The sequence below is a fragment of the Erpetoichthys calabaricus genome, chromosome 8 (genome assembly GCF_900747795.2).
Source record: "Erpetoichthys calabaricus chromosome 8, fErpCal1.3, whole genome shotgun sequence".
NCBI lineage: Eukaryota > Metazoa > Chordata > Cladistia > Polypteriformes > Polypteridae > Erpetoichthys > Erpetoichthys calabaricus.
Window position 1 is genome coordinate 91,201,853 of NC_041401.2, and position 24,030 is coordinate 91,225,882.

The window sequence follows — 24,030 nt, forward strand, 5'->3', positions numbered from 1 at the left end:
TGGTATCAATTATGACTTAAAAAACTATAGTAATAGGTTGTTGTACCATGTTAGCCATTATGAATTTAGAGAAAAGCCAAGCAAAATGACACCTTTTATTGGCTAACTAAAAAGATTACAATATGCAAGCTTTCGAGGCAACTCAGGCCCCTTCTTCAGGCAAGATGTAAACAATTGAAGATGTACAATAAATAAACAAAGATGTACAATTTTTCCAAGTTAAAAAACTGAAATACGATCTACTTAACACAAATACACATAAGAGGATCAGGGATCTGTGTTAGGGCTACTACTCTTTATAGCCTACACACTGAGTGGCCACTTTATTAGATACACCCAATTAAAAATTAATAAGTTTATTAATTTGCTGACACAACAGCCCAAAGTCATCAGCACATATGTAGACTCAACAAGGTGTTGAAAGTAACAGTCCATTGCAGGGCACAACCATGCAGAAAGCTTACACAACAAGAATAAAGAACAACCCATGTACGCACGTGCAATCTCCACATAGTTGGGCAGACAGCGAGCAGGCTGGGATTTAAACTTAGGACTCTGGAGGCAGCAAACATATCATGAAATTCAATGGAAAATGAAACACAATCCCAGGTAACCACCTGTACTGCAAGCATAGATAGTTCAAATATTAACAGAGATGTGTCATTAATTCGCACTACATAGTGATTTTTACTTGGCACATCCCACATAACTGACCACGCTTTCAATGAGAGCATTTGTGTAGGAGGTGCTATTTAAAGAAAGTAAGTAAATAAATACCAATAAATAATGTGTGTGAGCAATTTAAGTAGAAAATGACTGAAGCCATACACTTAAGTGGCTTTGACACATAGCGCAGTGCAGATACTATAATACCACTAGTGTATCAAGAATGAGCCATATCCCAAAAAAAAGTTCAACAAACACAAGTCCTGTGGTCAGAAACAATCCACTGATGAAAAGGGTTAATGTAAGCTGAGATGACTAATGCCAAGTAACAGACAAGACAGTCAATCCACAAACGGTGCAATACAAAGGTGACATCTAGTTAGTTATACCACTCAAGAGGGTGACAACCACGTTCTTCTCCTTCAGGAGGTCAGACAGAACCCAGAAACATAGATGGAAGCAGAAATAATTAAATTATCAACATGTTTTTTGAGACATGTGTTTTTCCTTATTTGATAACATGTCTGCTACTGCCTGGGCATAATTTTTTATGAATGGCCCAAATGGTATCTCAAAAACAGAAATGCCAAACTTTAGTAATGGGACTGCTTTACCAAATGTAAACAGAGTTTAAAGTTATGCCAGAACATGTAAATCATTCAGTTTTATTAACAAACGAGCAAACTGTTTGAGACTTGTACTTCAGAAAACCTCTGGTCATCACTGTTCTTTTAGCATCCTACTTTTTGATTATCCCAGTGCATATATATGGTTACTGTCCAAAAAAGTATTAAAAGTATAGTATTAAAAATAACAACTGCCAGTACTTATTAGTTAATCTGATTAAGACTGTGAAGCTACTGTATATATATGAAGGTGAAATTTTTTTCAAACACACGATGTTATACATGCTCGGCTGTTATAAAGGAGATGTGTTGAAAGCCAATCTTGCCAGGTGGTGTCTTATTCGCCAGCAGTCAACAAGAAGGTTAAGTGATGCAGTTGAAGAGATTGTTGTTTTGAGCAGTAACCAGTGATCAGTGGAGTGCAATTTAGAGGAGGCTGTCGGGTGAAAGATAGGGTAATACCGGCCAATATGCAGCTCTTGCTCTCAACGCCAACTTCTATTATGGAACCAATATGTTTCCCACCCTGCACTTCACAATAACTTGCACTGCGTACAATTTTTCCGACCCTGTGACTCTAAATGTAAACTTGATACATAGATTCCAGGGCTGTCATTTTGATTCTAGTCATTTTGAAAATCCAAATGAAACTAAACTGTCTTTTTATTCACACTGCTTCCAGAGCCTTGGTTTATCAGAGAATATGATGTTCAGTATATGACTTTCCAGACATAAATCTGGCAAGCACTATGAAACAAATTAAAACGTTAATATCTCATACAGGTATTGGTTGGATTTTCTATGTTATTATCAGAGAGCTATACAAGTGAAAACAGGATTTCTTTTTCTACTTTTTCACAAGTGTAATATGAGATGCAATCACAGCCTTGTAAGGACATTTTCCATTTGTGATGACCTTCAGTGCTAGTCACCTAGCTTCTTAAGTGACAGAAATCCACTCTCTCAGAAAGCTCAAAATAAGATTGAATTTGCATGGCAAACTTAAGTGGTGGAGATGGAAAATGTAATTTTTATGGAGGAGCTTTAACATGAGAAAATTAATGCACAAGTGTACATGCCTCATTAAAATCCCACTGTTAAACAGGGAAAACTCTTCACTTGCCTTATTTCACTTTCACAAACCAGAAAGTATAGCAGTGAAGGTTGAAGAAAGATTATTAGTTTACTTTAATGTATGTAAAATAAACTAATTGACAGCTGTGGCACTAAAGTTAGCATTTTTTCTATCAACGTCATTGAGCCTACAGGCCACATCACAACAATACAGTTAAGGTGCACAATCAGCACAACACTCCTTACATCCAACCAACATGCAACACGTCACCACTGTTGGGTACCACGCTACAGACTCATATTACAAATATTTTCTTTTTTTTAAACAACTAAAACAAAGGTAGGTGAGTCATTTACACAAAGTAAATCAGAAATTGGGATTTAATCACCAAGTTTAAGGTTTAAAGTAGCTTAGCTACTAGCCTACTCTGCATGCCAAAAGTAACACTGATATTCAACAGAATGCATTTGAACAGTTTCCTTTTACTGTGTCATATAAATTAATATATTAAGGAATTTTCATTATGTAAAAGTTCAATGATCTCTTCCAGCAAAACCTTACTCTCTTGCTGGACAGCATCAAGCAGAATCTTTGTAACTGGGCCAATGCACACTTCTTGCCGATGGGAAAAAGACTTAATGAAAAGTATATGTTTCTCATACTGTACCTCCATGAGTTAATATGGAAAAGGAGTTTAATATATGTTCTTCTTCGTATGCTCTACTGTGTTCACTATGATCCAGAAACCATTAAACTAAGTTTTTCTTTTTTTGTTTTTTGTCTTAATTGTAGATGAAGCTATATCCCGTTTTATTTGGAATAATTTAATTTGTGGTCTAAGAAAGAGGGAGGTTTGGTTTTACTTGTCTTCCAGCAGTCTTTCTGGTCTGTAAATTATGCCTGTCATGTATTCCTTTCCTGCACATACAAAGTATGATACATTGTCCTCCTCTTTGCATGCTTTGTACATTCAACTGAGTTCATTATTTCACAAACACTCCTTTAAGTATACAAAAGTGATGCCATTATTTTTACTATATCCTTAAAGAGCAAATCACACATTCCCACTTTTCGTTAAAGCAGAATATGCTTTGTTTCTGGGAAGAGCATGGAATAAAGACCTTTACGGATTTTATTATAGAGGAGATCTGAGACATACAGGTGTTTCAGAGACTTGATTTCATTACCTGCAGATCTGAGAGTATACTCATTGTAATATGTTTTAGTTGCAACTCAATTAGTCTCTGGGGTGCCAGATGTTATTCTTGGGATTAAAATACATGTCTGGAGACAACTGTTGGTAGTAGGAATCAGTGAAATCAACCACTAAAAAGACTTTGCCCTTGGGGTTGCATTTATAAAACCCCACTCCCATTTTCTTCCAGTTTTACACTTTATTCAGCATACAACTGAAAACACAAGCAGTGTAACAACTTACTGGCTAGTAAAATTTGTTAGGACAACATTAACCATAACATTTCCAAGTGCCTAAGGAACAATACTTGCTTCAGTCCAATGGATTCAGCACTGTCATCTCCATTATTGTGTATTAAAACACATAACTACTGTATATTCTGGTTTTCACAATTAAACAGCAATGCAAATTTACTTTAGTTATTTATTTAATTGTGCTGTTAGAAACATTAAGTGTTTCTGATGTATTGACTATCTGCAACTCCTGCGGCTCTTCGTTATCAACAGCAAAAAAAACACGGTTAACAGTAGTTCTTTTTACCACCTTTTTACTAAGTGTGACCAATTAGCTCAAATTCATCCTTTCAATTCCTTCAACCTCGTATTTAATCCAAATGTATCGTCATGAGTGTTAACAACAGAGACAATATACAGCTGGCGTCAATGTATCAGTCACCGTCTCCGCTAGTCCAGTGATATCTTTGAATACCAAATTATAACTTGGTGGAAAAAAACATAGTGAAGAAACATTAATTTGCCTGGTTATGTTTATTTTTTAAAGATGGAATGTGTCCTCTGCAGACATAACACTTATTTGTATATTCAACAGGGTTTTTTGGGGGACATTTCTTAACCATAGACAGTTTATCCATCATAACCACAGGCATGGTGTCAGTCAGATGAGGTTCACAAGAGCACCATTCGCCATTGCTGTTTAAATCACTGCCACTATTTGAAGCTCCGCCTTCGGAAGTTGTTGGATTTATTTAGAGATCTCACGCTTTTTGAACTGCAAATTGGTCCCACCCAGCTTTAATCCAAATTCACAGTTGATTCCAGGCTTATAATATATACTGTATACTGCAGCTCAGTTTACAAAACTACTTCTTTTGCCTACTAGAGTGACACAAGTATTAAGTATGCATCAGACAGATATCTAAATTGTATCATTGCTTGCAAGACCGTTGTTCCTCAGACAGTTGTTGTTGTCATAATGATAGATAATTGGAAAGACAAAATCCAGTGAGTATCTCCTTAATATGTGCTACACATTGAATATATCCGTGGAATACAAACACCTCTCGTAGACCTGATTTCCTAAAAATCTGCACAGGATTGGACTTCACCAGTGAGGAGTGCTACTAAGCTGAATCTCCGCTTTTCGACATATTCCGACTTTGTACTCAACTCATACATTACTGTTAATATGATTTCTACAGCCTAAGGAATTTCAATAGAGCTTCACTGTTTTATTATCCTCTTTGGATAACAATAAATATGAAAGTGAATCATTTGTTAGTACTGCTTCCTCAGGGATCCACTATGTTGGGTGTGAATCCTCTGGGAAGTTTATACATCCTCTCCATGGTGAATATGTGGGCTTTTCTCCCAAGTTCCAAAGTCATGTGTGTCTGTAAAATTGCCGCCATGCAAGTGTGAGTAATGTCTCCTAATTCTCCTATGAAGTTAAAACAAATGACAGAAATTAGTACTGAACAGTTTTTCTGGCTTTGGAGCCTCTGCAGATGATGTGAATCTTTTTGACTGGTTCTAATGACAATATATGAACTCCTATTTTTAACAAACTCTTACTTAATTATTCATTCTACGGCAAAAGATAAAATTTCTGCCCCCATTTCACTATTCATTAGCGTGCGCTTCCTCTGTTCTGTTCCTAGTTAGCCTATATGCTCACAGATACACTCAAGCAGGCCTAATTTAATGCCACTTTTTGTCAGAAAGTAAATGTTTCATTGTGCTACAGCATCCAGAATTATTCTTCCAAACTGCCTGACACAGCATGGTTTGTGTGCTATAAGTCAGCCTTGCATACCTGTTGCAGCTTTAAGTACTATCTATCGCATTGTGCACTAATACTGTTTTAAATAAATAGAAAAAGAAGCAATTTTAACAAAAAATGAGACTGATGCCAGATATTAATTTGAGAAAAAGTACCTCACTATTGATATGGGTGCACAAATTAAACAATTACATTTTCTATGTACAACATTTGTAGGCAATTTTTTAAAGGCATGGGTGAGTGACACTGTGTTGAATTCCCCGCTCAGGATGCATCAGCATCAGGATAAGACTGTAATTCCTCAAGAAAGCAATCATCAGATTCAGTATAAGTAAACATAAATTTTTTATTAATGGCATTTTTGTTCATTTTATGGAGACTTAAAAAACCCTTCACATCTGGTTAGGCTAGATGTAACATTGAACAAATGTATAAAGCACTGGAAAGCAATTTTAATGTCTTGAGTAAAAGATCTCCCAGTTGTTTCTGCTTATGTTAAAGTAAGAACCAGGAAAAAAGCACACAACTGTCTCTTTTGCTTTACAAAAAGAGCTCTATAAACAAACAATATATCACCATAGCTACCTTTTCATCTGCAAACTGACAAGTGCCTCAATAGTGTTGTCCTTCAGAAGAAACCCTCGTCTTTTGTTACTTTCAGAAATCCTTTTTTATAGATATCAAAGCCTAGCTCACTCTTCTCAACAATAGCTTGAAATACACACTACTGATCTGAGAGAAATCTGTATTCTTTAAGCTGGCTGGATTGCTGCACTTCGGATTCAGTTGAGATATTGGATCTCTTTCGACAGTTTAATTAAATTTTAATGTCTCATAGCTTATTAAAAGGAGAAAAAAGAAAAAAAAAATGAGACCAATCAAACAGACACTACAATCAGAGAAGGAGGCACAGAATGATAACCGTATGCTGGACGAAACACAGACAGAAGGAGATGGCATGGCTCATATTCCATTAACCCTTTGAATCTACTTCTGTGTTAATTTAGGTGGAAGTTGAAATGTGAGGGTTTTTGCATTCTTAGAGTAAGACAACACTTCAAATTGTTTGATATTATGGTATTATTATTATTATTACTATCATTATGTGTGGAGATTACCATTTAATAAAGACTAAATATTAGTTAAAAATAAACACACAGTAGTGCACAGGTATGTTTGATGTACCATATTTGACAACTACAACACCAGGAATGCATCAAATTTATACAGAATGTGAGCTAGCGCGCATAATAGGATTTGAAGCGTAGTATGTCCAAGTTTATGGTATCCTGGGTGTCTTTGGCCTTGGAGTCCATACAAAAAGAATTACTCACATTCATTACATGGGTTATGTTTACAGTAAGTAATTATGGTTTATAGTATGTTATTTATATAGTAAGTCATGTCAAAATAATAAGGTTATTTGTTCATGTGATTGTTTCATGTAATTATCTGTGCAGATGTAACATATTGTAGTTTTTTTTTTAAAGCTGTGGCTGGCATAAAAGATGGACAAAGTGAAAAATATATAAACAATATATCTATTAAACCAGTTCTGTATAGGCACAGAGATGTGATAAAGGAGCCCCACTGTGGTTTGATAGCCATCAACAGGCTGAGATGGAACATATTAAAGCTCTCTACTCAGAGGCTAAATCATTTTTCAGACTAAATGCATTTAACTCTGAAAAGCACCGAAATCATTTTCCACTCACGCCTTCCCACTTAATAAGCTATCACTTTAATTAAAGGCAATTTTACTCATGTAAGAGGAGTGGTGGCACAGTTGTTCAAGCACTTTTCTCTTTAGCCCAAGGGACCCTAACAAGGCTTAGAGTTCAATTAGTCTAACTGTTTCTAATCAGCCATAAAAACTACTTAAAAAAAGAGTAAAGGCTATCTTTTTCCCATTTTAGTCAAGCATACAGACAAATGAGGGTGTTTCTGCTTTACAGAGAATATTGTTACATCAAGCTCCTAACAAATAGTACCAAAGTTTGAAGAAAAATAGATCCTGACTCGGTCGTACTCCAGCATGTGTACACTTTTTCTTTCATAAGATACAAAACTATGACTGTATACATTTAACAGTAAGCAAATGTAGCCCATGTTAACAAGCTCAAATAGACAAATCAATTAATAACCATCAATTGCTGACAGAGGGATCTGTATCTGGTAGAAGTGAGATTCAAGTTAATACCAAAAAAACCTGATCTTCTAGTAAATCCATTTATTTAAACCAGAGCCAGTCACAGCCAAATTAGAAAAAGGGGAGAAAGCAAACAGGATGAAAGTCCATGGCAAGGATAACCTCACTTGCACTTTCAAATTCTTTGTCTAATTTAAAATTTCTCTTCAGTTTAACCTGCACATCTTTGGCATGTGGTAGAGAACTCTGAGAGAACCATTGCTGACATGAGGAGAAAATGCAGACTAAATACGGCCAGTCTAGGGGGGCTGGAATGTCAACCCAGGAATGTGTAGCTGCAAGGCAGCGCAGGTAATAAGTGCATCATCTCTGAAATTCAACGGCAAAACGTTTTTGCCTTCAAATGTTTATCAATAGTAATTAATACATTAAATTAAGTAGCTTATTTTCCTTGACATTTTGATACTACTTGCCTTCATTGGATGTGGGAACCCCATTGAAGATCACTATATCAGGTGTTTTGCCATCTCTGTTCTTCATAAAAACATGGCATAAGACAATTGTTTTGGCCAACATTACAAAAAAATGCAAGGTGAAAAGCAGATAGTAAAAAATATCTTTTTCTGGGGGAGGGGCTCTTTAATGGAAGAATCTATGCATTTAGTGAGCTTGTTGTGCCCTGCTTATATAAAAATACAGTCTTCTCATTTTGGAATGCCACTATATTTGATGATACCTCTTGAATACTTGTCCTTTTATTAAACGTTTTCCTCACAACTGCAACGTCAAAAATGCAAGTCATAGTAATTCTGCACTTTATACTTCTTGACAGTTTAATGAGTCTGGTACAGTAGCTTTTGGTATAATGCAAAAAAAAAAAATATGTATCAAAGTTACCTTGTTTCCTTATTCTTGCTTATTAGAGAAAGACTATGCTCTCTTTAAACCTGCACTTAAAATTTTATATCAAACTTTTATAAAGTACAAATCTGACATTGCATTTAAATTTGAGATCATCAGGTTACAATATTAATCTTACATCAAGTAAAAGATCCAAGCTTAGCTAATCGGAGGTCACTGTTATAAATTAGCAGAGCAGGATATTCAAAGGCATTAAGAAGGCATGATATTCTATTCAATTCACAAGGGCACAACTCATCATAAACCTTTGTAGCAGAAGGCAAATGAAAATTAGAAGGGAGGAGGTCACTGATCCTTGAAAATGATACCACAGAAAAGTCAGAAATGCTTAAAGATGCCAGCTACGTCAGCAAAGACACAAAGAAACAAATGCAGTGATATGTGCTGAATTACTGTATGTCAGAGTGAAAACTAATAGGTAAGCACCATCTAATGAGCTAACTTACCATTTACAGTGAAATATCAAAATATTAGACAAAATAAAAACATATATATTATATAAAAAAAATCTTGGGTCGAGATGTGATCATCTCGGAGAGACAATTTGAAGTCCCGCGAGACTACTTGTACATCACACCCTACTTACAATTTCTGTGAGACACTTTGATGTCCCATGAGACAAGGAAGTGAGACAAAAGGACAGCTTCTGTAGAGGCTTTTAAATGATCGAAGCGCAGCGCGACATGCAGAACACGCAGCTCGGTAGCAGCAGCTGATCCATCTGCATCTCCTTAGTGTGTGTGTGTGTGTGTGTGTGCAGCCTCTCTTCCCCCCTCACAACGTGAGTGGCAGAGACGCGAAGTGGCAAGCGTGAAGCACGCCCTCGGGTGTAAGATTTGGGGTGTGAACGAGCAAAGCGAGTAGGGGGCAAAGCCCCTTAGTATATATACTGCTACAACAGGCTTTTGCTGTCCATCTCTATCCAAGTGGCTTGTTTCAAAAGGTCCAACAGCTGTAAGGCTTGACAACTTCCATCTAGGCAGCACTCGGATGTTAAACCAATTAATAGCAGCAAAAAGCTATTGTAAGCTGCCTCTTTTTATCATTTTATTCACATATAATTTACATTTGTAATACAATTCCAATTCAATGCATGCCCCTCTTGCCCACATTTACTCTTGATATCCAGAATATTCTACAAAGTAATGAGAGGCCTTTAGCTTTAGTCTTTTCCAAATTTTCTCTAGATATTTGCTTTGTACTTATATTCAGTATAAGCTAAAAATATGTTGATATGTATTTATATATAAAAACAAAATCTGTGTATTAAATTTGACAATATAGCAAAAAGGTATATGGATGTTTGCAAAGCCAATTGAAGTACAAATCATAGTGACGTACTAATTATTGATTATATTTGCTACGCACTACACATGAGGTTTCCAGCAACCATAACACTATCATAACACTATAGGGTTCATGAATTGGAAATACAGGCATCATTTTCATACTGCATTGTATTATTTTATACCCCTAATAACTGCATACATTTTGGCTGCAGAAAAATCTACTTCTGTGTGAGACAGAGAGAGATGCGGATAGCATTTACACTCATGGTTCCAGCATCCTTGAATTAAATTCCGCAGCCTATCATTGTCTGTCTGTAGTTTTAATGATCTCACCATGTCTGTGTGAATTTTTCTCCGCAGATTCTGATTTTAACCCCACATCCCGAAAGATGTGGACATTAGATTAACAGGCACCAAACTTGCCCTGTGTGAGGACTGTTTATTGACAGGTGCTCAGTGCTGTCAGTGCAAGCTCTGGTCCATCCATGACACTACATAGGATTTGCAAATGTTATATTATACCTGTATGTTGTACATTTTGCAAGTCATATCATTTTGATAATTCTGTTACACCATGTGTTATTACAATAACACCATGTGTTATTTTATTTAAAAAAAAGGCTTCATGGTGATAATGTGTTTGCTGCAGAGTATGTGCTTTTTAATTAACTAATATAATGCCATTCAAACTTTGCAATTTGTGTTATAAAAATATTACTGAAACAAATTAGATTTATGATAACACTCCCAAACACAGTGGCCACACATTTATTTAAGCACTGACTGCTAGGGTTGTTCAGTATACTTTGTATTTGAAATGATACACATTAGAGTGTGTGCCGTAGGTATTTTGTATGCTATATTTGTGCACGTGGCAAGCAGTGCATGCAGTGAGGCCAAGAGTCGCTGCACAAGAAAATGGCGTCACAAATCTAAAGGCTGGATCTGCAGCTGGCTAATGGAGATCTTCTTTAGTTGAGCAGTAGAAGTGGTAGCTGGGATTTCAGTAAACTGTATTTGATTCCTGCTGCTGCCAACAACTCATTAGAGACATGTAGTGGCTGAGAGAGCAGTGACACCCTGAGTGAATTCCATGCAGGTGACAGCACACATTTCTCCTGTGAGAAAACGTATTTCGTTAAATTGATGTTTCCCATCTTGGATTATTTAAAATAATTTTATTTATAATTAATTTACATGTATGCTGGTTAGTAGACACTAAACACTAGTAAATACTTTATCTGCACATTGTTTTTCCTTGAATTAAAATGCTTTTATCAAATCATTATATAACATATTGTGAAGAAGAGCAAGTTATGTTGCAACATTCAAGGATACATCTTTAAACTGAATGTAAAGGAAAAAGGCCTAATGTTTTAAAAAATTTTGAATTACCTTGAAAGTGAATCCAAAAATTAACCAATGTCACTCATTGCCAATGTAAATAAGGTAACAGATTATTCTTACATGTGGTGGGTACTCTATTTTTTTTTCCAGCCACATTTGAAGTATTCACAAACTTTACTTACAAAACAATGTGTGTATACCTATAGGCGTGCTAGATATTAAAATTAATTATAGTACAGACACTTTGAAATAAAACAAATCTGCTATATTAAATTAAATTGTGTGCTTGAAATGACGGTTCAAGACATGCAGAAAAATAAAGTTTGTGATTTAAGAAATACATATGTAATGCAAAGACTTTTAGGAGTCTGCTGGAGACATTTGTAGATTCCCATTTTGTATACAGTGACTGAACACTAACATGGGTATTTATCTATGAAGCAGTATCAAAAAAGGAAAATATAGTTATGTGTTTCAAGTAAGATCAAAGTAAATTTTCATTTCTATGGATTTTCTCAGGTGTCAGTTGCCAGCTAGTTAAAGAGAAGACAGTCTTGTCTTAAATCAGATCTCAGTAGCTGGTTGAAAAATGATATAAAATAAAATTTTTGGTAAAACTTAAAGACAATAAATTAACATAACTGCTGTATGAATGAACTGAACTAGAGACTGCAGTCAGGAAAAGGGGAAGCCTGGATTTCTGAAACACATTGGGGATTTACAATTCCACATAATAAAAGACATTTCCTTTAGGTAATCGTTAATACTAAATAAAACAATATATGAATTGAACAAGCAAAAAAAAAAAATATACAGAAAACGTTACTAGACAAACCAAAATAGAAAAGCCTTGCATCCATATTGACTCAAGAAAGTGACTACGATACTTATTCATGACCCTGGTCTCTTCCTCTCACCAGTGAGGTTTGGACTACCTCACCTCCAGACACCAGACTCCATAAGCACCTTTAAACTCCTTCCTGGGGTCAATTTCAACTAAATCCATAAGTCAAATCAGAGGTCATGGTGGCCATTCTTTAGCTAAAAAAACATCAGTTTATAATGGGCTCCTACTGCCACAAGTAAATGTGACAGTCACACTCCTGCAGATGAGGCAAACAGACAATATACTGCAGACATTTCTTGTTATTTCAGTGATTACACTAACTAGCAATTGTTAAACAATATGTATATATTCCCAGGGACCAACAATTATACAATGGAAAGTCACATTATAGTAAACATGTGCTATGACGTAAAAGCAGTGAAGAGAAAACATCAAGAGAATCACTTTAGAAAAGGGAAATGTTGAAATCAAGTGTGAAGTTAGGACAGACATTTCCCTACTAGTGCACACACATTGCCGCATGGGCTGTCTTGCTAATACTATTGTCTAATCTCCGCAGAGTTAACTTAATGTGTACCAAATCCCTCAGGCAGCTTTTTTCACACTGATAATAAAAGAAGGTTGTATGGGTTAGAACTACCTATAATTCTGGCCCTGATTAAGTGGAAAATCTGAGAACCCTTTCTGAGTGCAGTTCAAAACATGGATGAACAAATCTAGTACTTGAGGGCTTTGGCGGCTACATTTTTAATAATAACTATGGTCTTTAGACCAAATGTCCAATTATTTAATGATTATATTTTTCTTGCTAAAATGTCCCATTCTGTGGACAAAATTAAATAGTGTATTGGCCATTTTAAGTACAGTACTAATTATCATTCACAGCTGTGACAGAGAGATTATCATTCTTCAGAGGTTGAAGCTCAACAGTCAAATAGGTAATTTGATACAGGACAGAATTAGGATTGCTATTTTTGACCTGACATGAATCTGGCAATAAAAGCATGCCATCTTAGAAAATATTAGTTAATGGGAAATGAGTTTCATAATATTACTATGCATAATACATAATACCATCTCATCTGGTGCAGAATGCAAGAATACAGTGCAAACAAAGTAGCGATAGAAATTCTACAAAATCAAATAATTGATTTCAATAAAATAAACACTTAAGTGTGTCATCTTTCCTTGAGCAGTTACCCTTACACTACAAAGACTAATTTGGTGTGCTAAGATCTTGTCATTTCTGAGCATTGAATAAATTGTTAGGAAGGAAAATTCCAAGTTTTTCATTGAAAAAGTTGAAGCAACAAGTCTTCCAGACTGACAGTTTCAGAACTGTCTTCCTCATTGTCTAGTGCTCTTAAAAATCGAAAAATTATATCTTGCTTGTCTGCATGTGCAGAGGTCACATGCACATTACGTTACTTTCAGAAATGAAGAGAAGAATCTGAGACTTAAGTTGCTACACCAGTATTGATAGGCAGTGTTCAAGTTCCTCCTCCTTCTCACAAGCAACTGGGTTTATCTGGATGGATCACCAAAAGCGACTTTGTCAAAAAAAAAAAAAAAATTAGCTGGACTGTTTTTCAGTAAGTCAATTTTTAACCTGCCTTGCTGCTGAGATTACGGTAAATCCCTGTGAGCACTTTCACCTTCCATGTTCGCCGGCAAGGTCAGCGACAATATCAGGGATTCTCCAACAACGAGTACATCGCGAATTAGTCTGGGGCACATCATTTTGCAAGAAAAAGCCATGGGATTTAGAAAGAGCAAAATGTTAACTCTGTGTAATCATACACTTGTTTCAGATCACTGCAACCCCATTTTTCCTCATCCCTCTTGGTTAACGCACCTAGCAAACCAAACAAGAAATGCTGAGCACAGTATGCAGCTTCAGGTGACCTTTCATTTCAAAAAGCAATGACTCTCTTTGCGCATCTCTTGTCAACTTAATGAAGACTTACTCAACAGCCACTGATGATTTCTTCACACATTACCATGCAATGGTGCTAGCAAGAGTTTGGAAGCTAATGATGCTAAAACACATTAGGACTAATTTCAGAAAAAATAAGCCTGACCTCTGCAACCAATACCCTTTAAATGTTAAATACTAGATAAACATGGTACAAAAAACATGTAGGACTGCACAACAATTACTTAAATGTCATTATTTTTTGACAGTTTACTCCCTTATAATGTATTATTGAAATTTATGTCTGCAGTAAAATATGCTTACTCAAATAAAACAGACATATAAATGATTTATAATAAGCAAACAATACTGCATTACTAAAACACTGGCACTGGCTGCTCCAGTCTCTGTTCCAAGCCCAGTCATGAAACACCAGCTTTAGCATATTTTCTTGGTGCCAAGCCGTAGATTTACACGGATTTGTGAACTACAATAAGCGGTTTCTGGCTTTTATTTTCTGTATAAAAGAAACACAACTATTGGTGCTTGAGGCAGTTCTACTCAGACTCCTACTGCTGCTAAAGCTGCAGTCTATACCTTTCAATGGCCTAAATAAGTAATAAAAGCTGCACTTAGGCTGACAGGCAGTCAAGTAAATATTGCGCTGGGAGGCTTCACAGCTTCTTTCCAGAAGCGCAGAAGAGCTCCGGATCTTATACAGCAGGATGGCCAGCTCAGCGACTTCATCTCCTTACCCTTTAGGCCCCAGCTGGAGTAGCTGCCCTACCAGAGGGAAATGTCCTTTCAAGGAATAAATTAAAACAGCAGCATAAATCTGAACTCAAAAGAAAAAAAAAAAATCAAAACTGCAAATCCTATATTTAACCTCAATTAATTTTCCAGAGATAGAGCCTTATCATCTTGCTGCATTCTTATTGAATCCAGAAATACCAAAATCACTATTCACCTATATAAATTAATAGTAATACTTATGAAATTTCACACTGAACAGCAAATCAGGAAAAATTATTATACTTACCAGGAAACTGATAACTGTAGCTTGGGGCAAATCCAGTGTATCCACGACCATACGTTGCCACGATGTTAGGGTAACCTTGCAAAGAGAGGACATTTTAGAAGGTTTTAGCTGTGAGCTAAGGAGCAGGAATTAATGCAGCAGAATGAAGTGAAATCCATTTCCTTTAGAACCACTCGTGCCCTGGGCAGAGCTAGTTACCTCTAACAATAAAACTTGTAGGCAAATGTTGGTCATTTAGTAAATGGCCCTGTTCACTAGCACTGCTCTGACCTCTAACACCTATTTAAAAAAAAAAAAATGTATAGCTATAGCAGAAATCTGCTTGGGGCCCAGAGGAAATGAACTGGCTGTTAGGGAGTCTCACAGCAATCTGTTCTTGACTGTCTTTGCTGATGCAGAAAGTTTTAATGATGACTAAAGATACTTGTTTCATTGTGTTTTAGTTTTTCTTGCCACAGAGGTATCAAGTATGTATTCGTAAAGCAATTAGCAGGAAAGAAATATAGTTCACATGAAGGAATGTCATGTCTGTTAGCAGTGTACTTGTCAAGATATGACAGAGCTGTAAACAGTGACAGACACTCATTATGAACAGAATGTCAGAAAAGATCATTTTCAAATGTATTTTTCACTTACATTTTTAAAGTGTGGTTTCTTTACTCTACAATTTTTAGTAACCATTGCACAATTCACTTCACAACACAACTAAATTCTGAATGGGAATTTGTATATTAAGCATTGCGCATAATTGAACATTTTATCCAGGATTCTTAGTATTAAGGGTAACTTAATCTTCAGATTTAGCATTTTGTGAGTCAGGAATAGTCTACACATTAATAAATAAAAGCAAGAATTATTCTAAAAAATAAAACAAAAACTTACTCATATATTTTAAGAACTGTGTGATAAAGGTTAAAATGTAATCTTAATTTATTAATGCAAGAAGTGTTGGTTATCTAATATATAAAGCTGTATATGTGTTTATCTGGTATGCTAGTCCATGCGGCTGAACCAAATTTGCTGCTGCCAAATTTTGCACCAATTTCCCATTTGTACAGGGAAGATCGCAAGCTACGGATGTTTTGTTACAAAATCTAACCGCTACCCCACCCTGGGCAACATGGCAGCATTGTTTGTCCAGTATGCAAATCCACACCTATCTGCACCAAATTTTGCACCAATTTGCCATCAATACAAAGGAATACCACAGGCCATGTTTCGTTCCATAATTTAGTTGGTGCCGCCACCCTGGGCAGTGCAGTGCAGGGTACTTCTGTTCAAACAATATAAAAACAATGCTTTAACATTAAGGAGCATACAAATACTGTAAGTAATTCACGTCAAGAATACTGGCAGTTTGTATTACTAAGCAACTGTGAAGCCATTCCCATACCATCACTGACAGTCTGCCGGTCACTAATTTCTTGAAAAGGTGGAAAATAAATGGTCCTCTTCATGTTTGAGCAAACTGGTATAAGAAATTACTATTTATATACTGTGCAAAATGGGGACCAAAAAGAAAGAAGAAAACTACAGAACCAAAATACAGTACAGATTTGTTTACACTTACAGAGTTTATTTTTTCTGTTGTAATCTAATTGAAATTTGAATTTTCTACTTGCTCCTTGCAAACACATTTCTAGCCAAACTCTGTTCTTGGACACTTTCTGCTGTTGAAGTATTAATAAAGTGTTAATAATGAACACTACATATCATGATTCATACACTATGCACAAATGGAAGTGGGTATTGCCACTGTGCACAAAATCTACTTTAGATGAACACGTTCAGGCTGACCTAATGATACAGTGTCCCAGCCTTCCATTTGCTATGCGACTATCAGGTAGTTACTTTCATTGGCACTTTTATTTCATTTACACATTATGGATTATGTATTTTCTATTTAGCAAATACCCCTGAGAGCCATCTGCAAAAGAGGTGAAGTTGCTCGTGGGTTAGGAGATACACTAGAGTGACTTTATTCAAATAATCAGCGACATTAAACAATAAACTCAAAACTAAAAAAAATGCAGCGTGCCTGGATGTCATAATACAGACTGTAGTGATGCACAAATCAACTGGCCCAGTACGGCTGATTGTGGATGCGCTCTGATGAACTGGTCCACAGATGACTCCTGCATTTCACCAAGTTCTGCTGGGGAAGGCTTGGTCTTCCAAGTCCCTGAGCTTGATAAGCTGGCTAGAAAATGGACAGATGGAGTGGATAATCTCTTCCTGATACTGTTGTCTTTTGAAATATAAATATAATTTTATAGATGCTTTACCCTGTCTAAACATTTTTCTTTTGCTCCACTTGAAACCGCATGTTCTTCTAAATCATCTGGTACACCTAAACTTGGGGATTTCATTTTACGTAAATATGTTTTCCATAAAGCACTGTTTAAATGGATTTAGTGTGTTAATTGTTATTATTGTTTCAGTTTTGTAACTAGGTATTTTATCTGGAACATCTTCAATGATTTTCTTATTTTCAGTTAATAGTATCTTACTGATTTTGGCATTTAAAAAGGGGTAATAGAGAGTTATCCCATAAGACCAACACAAATGTAACATTTTCTTGTTGCCTTTAAGTAGAGGACAAGTAAAGTAGCTTCCTTTTCTTTTTAGCAAAGCCAATCTTTGACTCACTTTTAGAGCATCGAAGTGCACACTGCTTACTGAGCATATACTTTTTTTGCTATTGAGCAGTGCTGATGCAGTAATTTGATGGTTTGACTGTAGAAATGTAGCTTAAAATCAATCAGTACTCTGCTAGAAGTATTCTAGAAGCAATAATATTAACATTTATAAATTTAAGTGCTGTCAAAAGCAATAACCACAGAACTAATTTTAATCATTTTAAATAATGTTCTGAAAATTATGAATGGAAATGCACAAGATTTGTTCATTTCAATTTTCCCAATGCATTTATTTATCTATGCAATTTCTGAAAACTCAAAAAATACTATAAAATCTAAGAGTTTTGCACCTATACATAATTATACTGTGCGTATTTAAAATTAAGCACATAAAAAGTCAAATGTTTTAGCTAAACCTTTCACACCCAATACATTAACCAATAACAAGGAGACTAAAAGGTTGAAGGTGACTGATGAAGACCAGGCTGCTTGACTGGCACCTCCTGCGATGAAGGTTTTAATATCCATATCCCATTATTCACCACACTCCAGGTCATGCAGACGAAATCATAAATGTATAATATAACATTACTCCAATTTTCCTGTTCATTTAACTCTGTAATGCAGAGCTGTGCTCTGCTGAATTTGGGTTCCAGATTTAAGCTGTGGGAATGGGCTGGCTGAATATCAATGGCATATTTAACGCAAGCCCTGTGTGGATGCTTCATCAAGCCAAATTACAGGCGGGACGACCTCTCCTGCCGCTTCCATTAGCCGCCATTCAGATTGTATGCTTGGCATCAAACGATTTATTTGCTTCAGTTACTTTCAGCAGACGATCAATCTCACAGTAATTATCTCTTGTCACTAAAGCAGTGCTGGAGATCGCTGAAAAACACCCTGTGTGTCTCTGTGCTTGTCTTGTTCTTGTCAAATCTACAGCAAACTCCACTGTCAAAACATATTTAGTTCTGCAGAGCAAGAGACTTGGTTCCGTTTTGTTCAGAAACACTTTGCTCTTGACTGTACTCCACCTGTTCTTATCCAAATGTAACCTGAAAAGTTTGCACTAAATATTTCTTCAAGAATTACACACATGCAGGTTAGGCTTTATTTGAAATTGATCTTGAAGAAAATTGTTACTGACTCACCAGAAAATGTTGCTTAAAAGATGCCAATATTTTCTAAAACCTGGGGGAATTTTTTTTAAATGTAAAAGTGAATAATATTTTTATTTTTTTACAACAGTCTGATTAACCTAAATAATAAAGTACAATGAGAATTAAGCAGAGAATTAAATAGGTAATTGATATGGCCAAGACAAAATGAGTCTATGCTAAAGTACAAATGTAAATTTCATTCGTACATTTATCTTGAAATAAAAAATACTTCATGAAGAAGGCATACTAAAAAGTATACAAAAACATTTTCACTGCAGTTATCTGGACAAAAAAAACAGAGCCCATAAACATTAATAATAATAATTGATTACATTTATATAGCGCTTTTCTCAGTACTCAAAGCGCTATCCACATTGAACAACAAGTGAAAATTCTTTAAATGTAAAGAAGCCATGTTCAATCAAAACCGATCTCAAAGACAAATGTTCATGCAGCACTTCTGCCACTTAACGTCATCCTTGTATACCTACTGTGCACTTGTTGGGGTTGCAACAGTACTGTACTTTTTTCCAGCTTTATTTTTTTTCTTTTTAAAATACAATTGGACAATGTATGCATTTTACACTATGAAAATATCTGTGTAATTGAGTTCTCCACCCCATCCCACTTAAGTATTTTTTTTGCTATCAGCATTTAATATATGTGCAGCATACAGACACAAAATATAGAAGCTAAATGCATTTCTGTGTAGAATTTGAATTTGGCAAATACAGACATTTTTGAAAGAAAGTAAGGAGTAAGTACTTACTCAACATTCCCATTCCCAACATGAAGGCGTCCATGGTGTAGGGGAGACCCCTTGCCCGCCCCCTCGTTCCTGGGGGAAACATCACTTCTTTTGGCTGAGCCTTCTTACATTCTACCTGTTTTGTAAATAACAAAATATATATTTTAAATGTGACAGACAAATACCTTTAAAATGCACTGAACAAGCAGTGTGTCACTATCATTAAGCAGGACACTGAATATTGATTATGCTTTTGCTTGATCCATAAGTGCTGAGCAATTATTTTCACTTCAAGGGTTTTGATTAAATGGGTTTTCAAAGAAGTAGAAAAGCCATTGGCGTAGACTGCAATTTCGCATTTGCAGTGATGTTTATGTTTTGCATGACATATCAGTTTTGCTCGCTTATAATTACTAAGAGTGACTAACAAGCTGATTTCCTAAGGAAACTAAACATTTCAATGAAAAAATTGACCCTCTATCTAGAAAGGGGAAAAAAAAGATAATGGAGAGCTGGCAAGAAGCCAGTAGTCGTCAGCTGCTGGGAGTGTGCACATGGTCCCCAAGTTGAGAAAGTGCAACTGTGCTGCTGCTTTATGGGAATGTGCAAAAGGGACTAGAGTTGCTGCCACTGAGACCAGGCTCAACCACAACCTCCAAAATGTAGAGCCAGCAGGTGTGCGAGAAGTAGTTTTAGTTTTTGTAGCCAAAGAAAATCTCACCCTGACCACAGAAGTGATTATGAAGCCTGGAAAGAACTGACCCTGGGAGGTAGTTTAATGGCGCCTCCTGTCAGAGTGCAAGTTTAGTCTGTGTGAGAGGGGAGAGCTGCAGTAAAGGCTCACTGGAAGGAGGAATGGAAGCTGGGGCTGACAGACAGCAGGACAGACAGGGGTGAGAGGCAGTTCTGCAATATGGTACTTGATAGGTGGGCAAGTGGATGATCTACCACACCAAGGAGAATGGGAATTCTAATCTGTTCCTGTACACCCAGAGAGACAGCAGTTCTCTTATTTAGTCATATCTTTTGTACTTTGAGTTCTCATTTGTGATTCCCTCCCTTGCATGCCTTATTTTGTATAACAAACACACAATTTTAAAGTTGCGACTCCCTTGACGCATTCTGTCCTGTTACATATATAAATATATACTGAATATTAGCTGTGTCTAATGGATACTGAATAACACAGGGAATAACAGACACTTGCTGCAGGAACAGAAGATCAGAATGAGATGCAAATTAATTCTAACTAAATGCCAGATGAATTGCTCATCCAGATAAAACAGGATCTTATTTTTAGCCTTTCCCATAACTGAGAGAAATGTTATCCATAGCACAAGCTGCAAAAGCAATGTACTGCATTCTCGTTCCTCACATCAATTTCCTTTTAAGATTTTCACAATAAAACTTTATACATACAAACGTGCACATAGCCATGCACAGGTGTAAAGACACAGTGTAAAAACATTGATCATCCGACTAGGAATCCAATGTACTGTACATCGTACAGCTAATGGGGTGCACCACCTGCTGGCGGGACACAGTAACTGTTGTGGACAGACAAAAAACTAAATAATTGTAGGTTTATATACAGCAATCAATGCATCTGTTTGTTACCTCTGCCCACTTTATCATCATCGTTATCATCAAAGAGTCATTATAAAAGAAAGCATATGATACAACTGCACTGATATGGATAAATGAACAGTTTGCAAACTTGTAATAAATTGTACCTACATTTATCTTTCTACAAGGGTTGTTTATATTTCTTTGAATCAAAGCTTTAAAAAAAAAAAGAAGTTAATTAAATTAAACTTTAAGATGAACTAAACGCGGTAGTTATAGAAACAGCAGGTGACCAAATTAGTCAAGAGTACTTTGGACTGAGTGTAGCACTTGCAGGTACTGTACCATACCAGCAGGTTAAATAACATTAAATAATTCCTTATTGTAATTAATTATTATATTAAATAATTATTCCTTACAATCAACTTTCAAATTTAGTTCTATGCCCCATGGAAAATTATTGTAGCATCTTCATTAGCAAACTCTGATTTTATGTAGTAAGGAGCATTGTAGGCATATAAACTAAATCATCATCTGTTCTAACATAGCCAGCAGTCACTGGGAAGAAATGTGAAAAATCAGGATATAACTTGTACTTATGGATACAAGAATAAGATCTCAACAGGAGGCTCACATGCTGCTCCGGAGAACACTGGCCCAAGACTAATCGGATGGTGAGATGGGGCTTCTTTGCATCTTGACTAAGGTGGACTTCTGCTGTGCTCAAATACCATTCTGTATATGAGATGTTTGCCCTGAAGCCACACAAAGCACAGCTTTAAAAGCAGCCTAGTGAGTGACTAGGCTGTCACCTACTTTGAATGGTGCCGGTCACATGGTTTTGTAAAAGCAGATGAAACAACTGTTTGAAGTTGCCTCAAAATGACTGAGAAGGGCTGTGCAGGACTATGGCTGAGCTTGCTTGGTGAATGTCAAGGCTTTCAGTGGGGAGTAAAAGGGGGATTAATCTCCTATGGAGAAGAGTTCTAGAAATGTTGAACTGTGGGGTTCATTAGTCTTTGCTGCATGCTCTTTTAATTCCACCACCCTGATATCTGAGGACCTGTGCTTTATTTTTTAGTTTGATGCAAGCCTGCAAAGATATTTAAGACCTGTGCTGAAGGCTTTACTTCTAAGTAACAAGGACTCACAGTATTTTAAAATTTTATTAACACTGAGACAAAAAGCATTTAAATGTACTATAGTGGCTCAGATAGTAGGCATCAAATCTTGCCTAATCGGTGTAATTTTACTGGAATCAAGTAACAGCCAAGTGTAACGAATTAACCGTTGGCTCCTTCACCATGGTGGAAGCTAAATATTTTAATCTGAAGAACAGGCACTAGTAAGTGGACAACAGAAGTTGGATTGTTTATGCCATGTTCATTTTAATCTGATTTAACTAGAAGTATCTAGGCAGAAAATGTTAACTAATGTGAAAATTACTGTATTTCAGAATCATGTCTATGCCACTGACTTCCTGAAAGTGGCCTGAAAGAAATCACCAGGGTTCTGCCCATAATTGCAGGGAAAACATTTGCAGACTTGTATTAATTTCTAATTCTCAGACATTGAAGGTTAAATGTACACACAATTCACACCTGGCAGAAGAGCTGTTCTGTGGTTGCTAGTTGTTTAAATGAGGGCAGCTAAGTGAGAGGAAAAGTGACGCAGGGGAAAACTAAGAAGATGGGCAAAGAAGAGCAGGGGGCAAACAAAGAGGTGGACTTGTTAGGCTCTCAAGGCATTTACTAGACAAGTAGTACTAGAGAATAATGGCAAAGTCCATCTGCAGATTTACATCAGAGCTACCAATGACATAATCAAGATCAAAGATTATAAAAAACAAAGTGAACTTTTACAGTATGATTAGGTCTACAAAAATCAAATGCAGAGTTTCCACAAAGTTAATCAACTTGCAGATAAAAGACTGCAGGTGATTTTTGCTTCCTCAAGGGAGTGGTAGCTGCTAAAAGTCTAATTAAAATTAAACTACTACAAACAACAACTTGCTGCAGACACACTTCAGAAGATCCCGCTAATCTTAAATTAGAAGCAAGTTCAAACAATCAGAAAATCATCTGTCGCTACAAACTCATTTTAAGGGAACAACATTTTGACTGAGCGTCTTTGTTAATTTCACGGTTTGCTGAGCAGAGTTTAACAGTGAGGTGAACAGGTGAACTGACTTATCCTAGTAGCTCACAGGCCCTTTTGTGAGGGGAGAAGCAAAAGAACTAACCATTTGTTTGTGGACAAAAAAGTGGAGCAGGGCTATTCAGGTCAGTCCTAGTTTCCATTGCAACTAATCTCTTAAACAGAGGCACGTTTAGGCATCTTACAGTATGTCTTGATCTGACTACAACTCGTATGTCAATTTCTATACTCATAATGAAAAGTCTGAGATATTCATACTGTTTGTTGTGCTTTTCTGAGGCAGTAAATCCCGCAATCCTGAACTGGATGATAAAGAATTTTAGTTGAAAGAGCTGCATCCACTTTCAACTGTGTGATACATGGACATGAGCTCAGTCAAGATGATATTAATACTTGACCTTGTTCATTAGCTACTGTTTTTAAGAACTGAACAAAACAAATGTACACTTGGGCCAAAAGAGGTACAGTGTGTAGTGATGTTTATGAAGCAGTATGATGAAGTTATCCCTTACTGCCTCCATCTTCACTGTAATAACCTAAAAATTTACTACTTAAAACAAAATTACTAGTTTATAAGCATCCCAATTGTATTCCTCTTTTAAAAGCTGCCGAGGCAGGCTCTGGGCCCATTCTAGCCTGAACTGGATTATGCCATATTAGAAGCGGGTTTTG

At 36.3% G+C, this 24,030-nt stretch overlaps 1 protein-coding gene across 10 annotated transcripts in view; it reads right to left on the reverse strand.

Moving 5' to 3' along the window:
- The window catches only part of msi2b (musashi RNA-binding protein 2b), a 632,499-nt gene that overhangs the window by 72,971 nt on the left and 535,498 nt on the right, over positions 1 to 24,030 (reverse strand). For all 10 annotated transcript variants that reach the window (XM_051931155.1, XM_051931152.1, XM_051931154.1 and 7 more), the window contains exons 9-10: positions 19,657 to 19,771; positions 15,089 to 15,163 (exon numbers count right to left, since the gene is read on the reverse strand). In XM_051931155.1, coding sequence (XP_051787115.1) covers positions 15,089 to 15,163; positions 19,657 to 19,771 — 190 coding nt within the window. The remainder of the gene's footprint in view (positions 1 to 15,088; positions 15,164 to 19,656; positions 19,772 to 24,030) is intronic.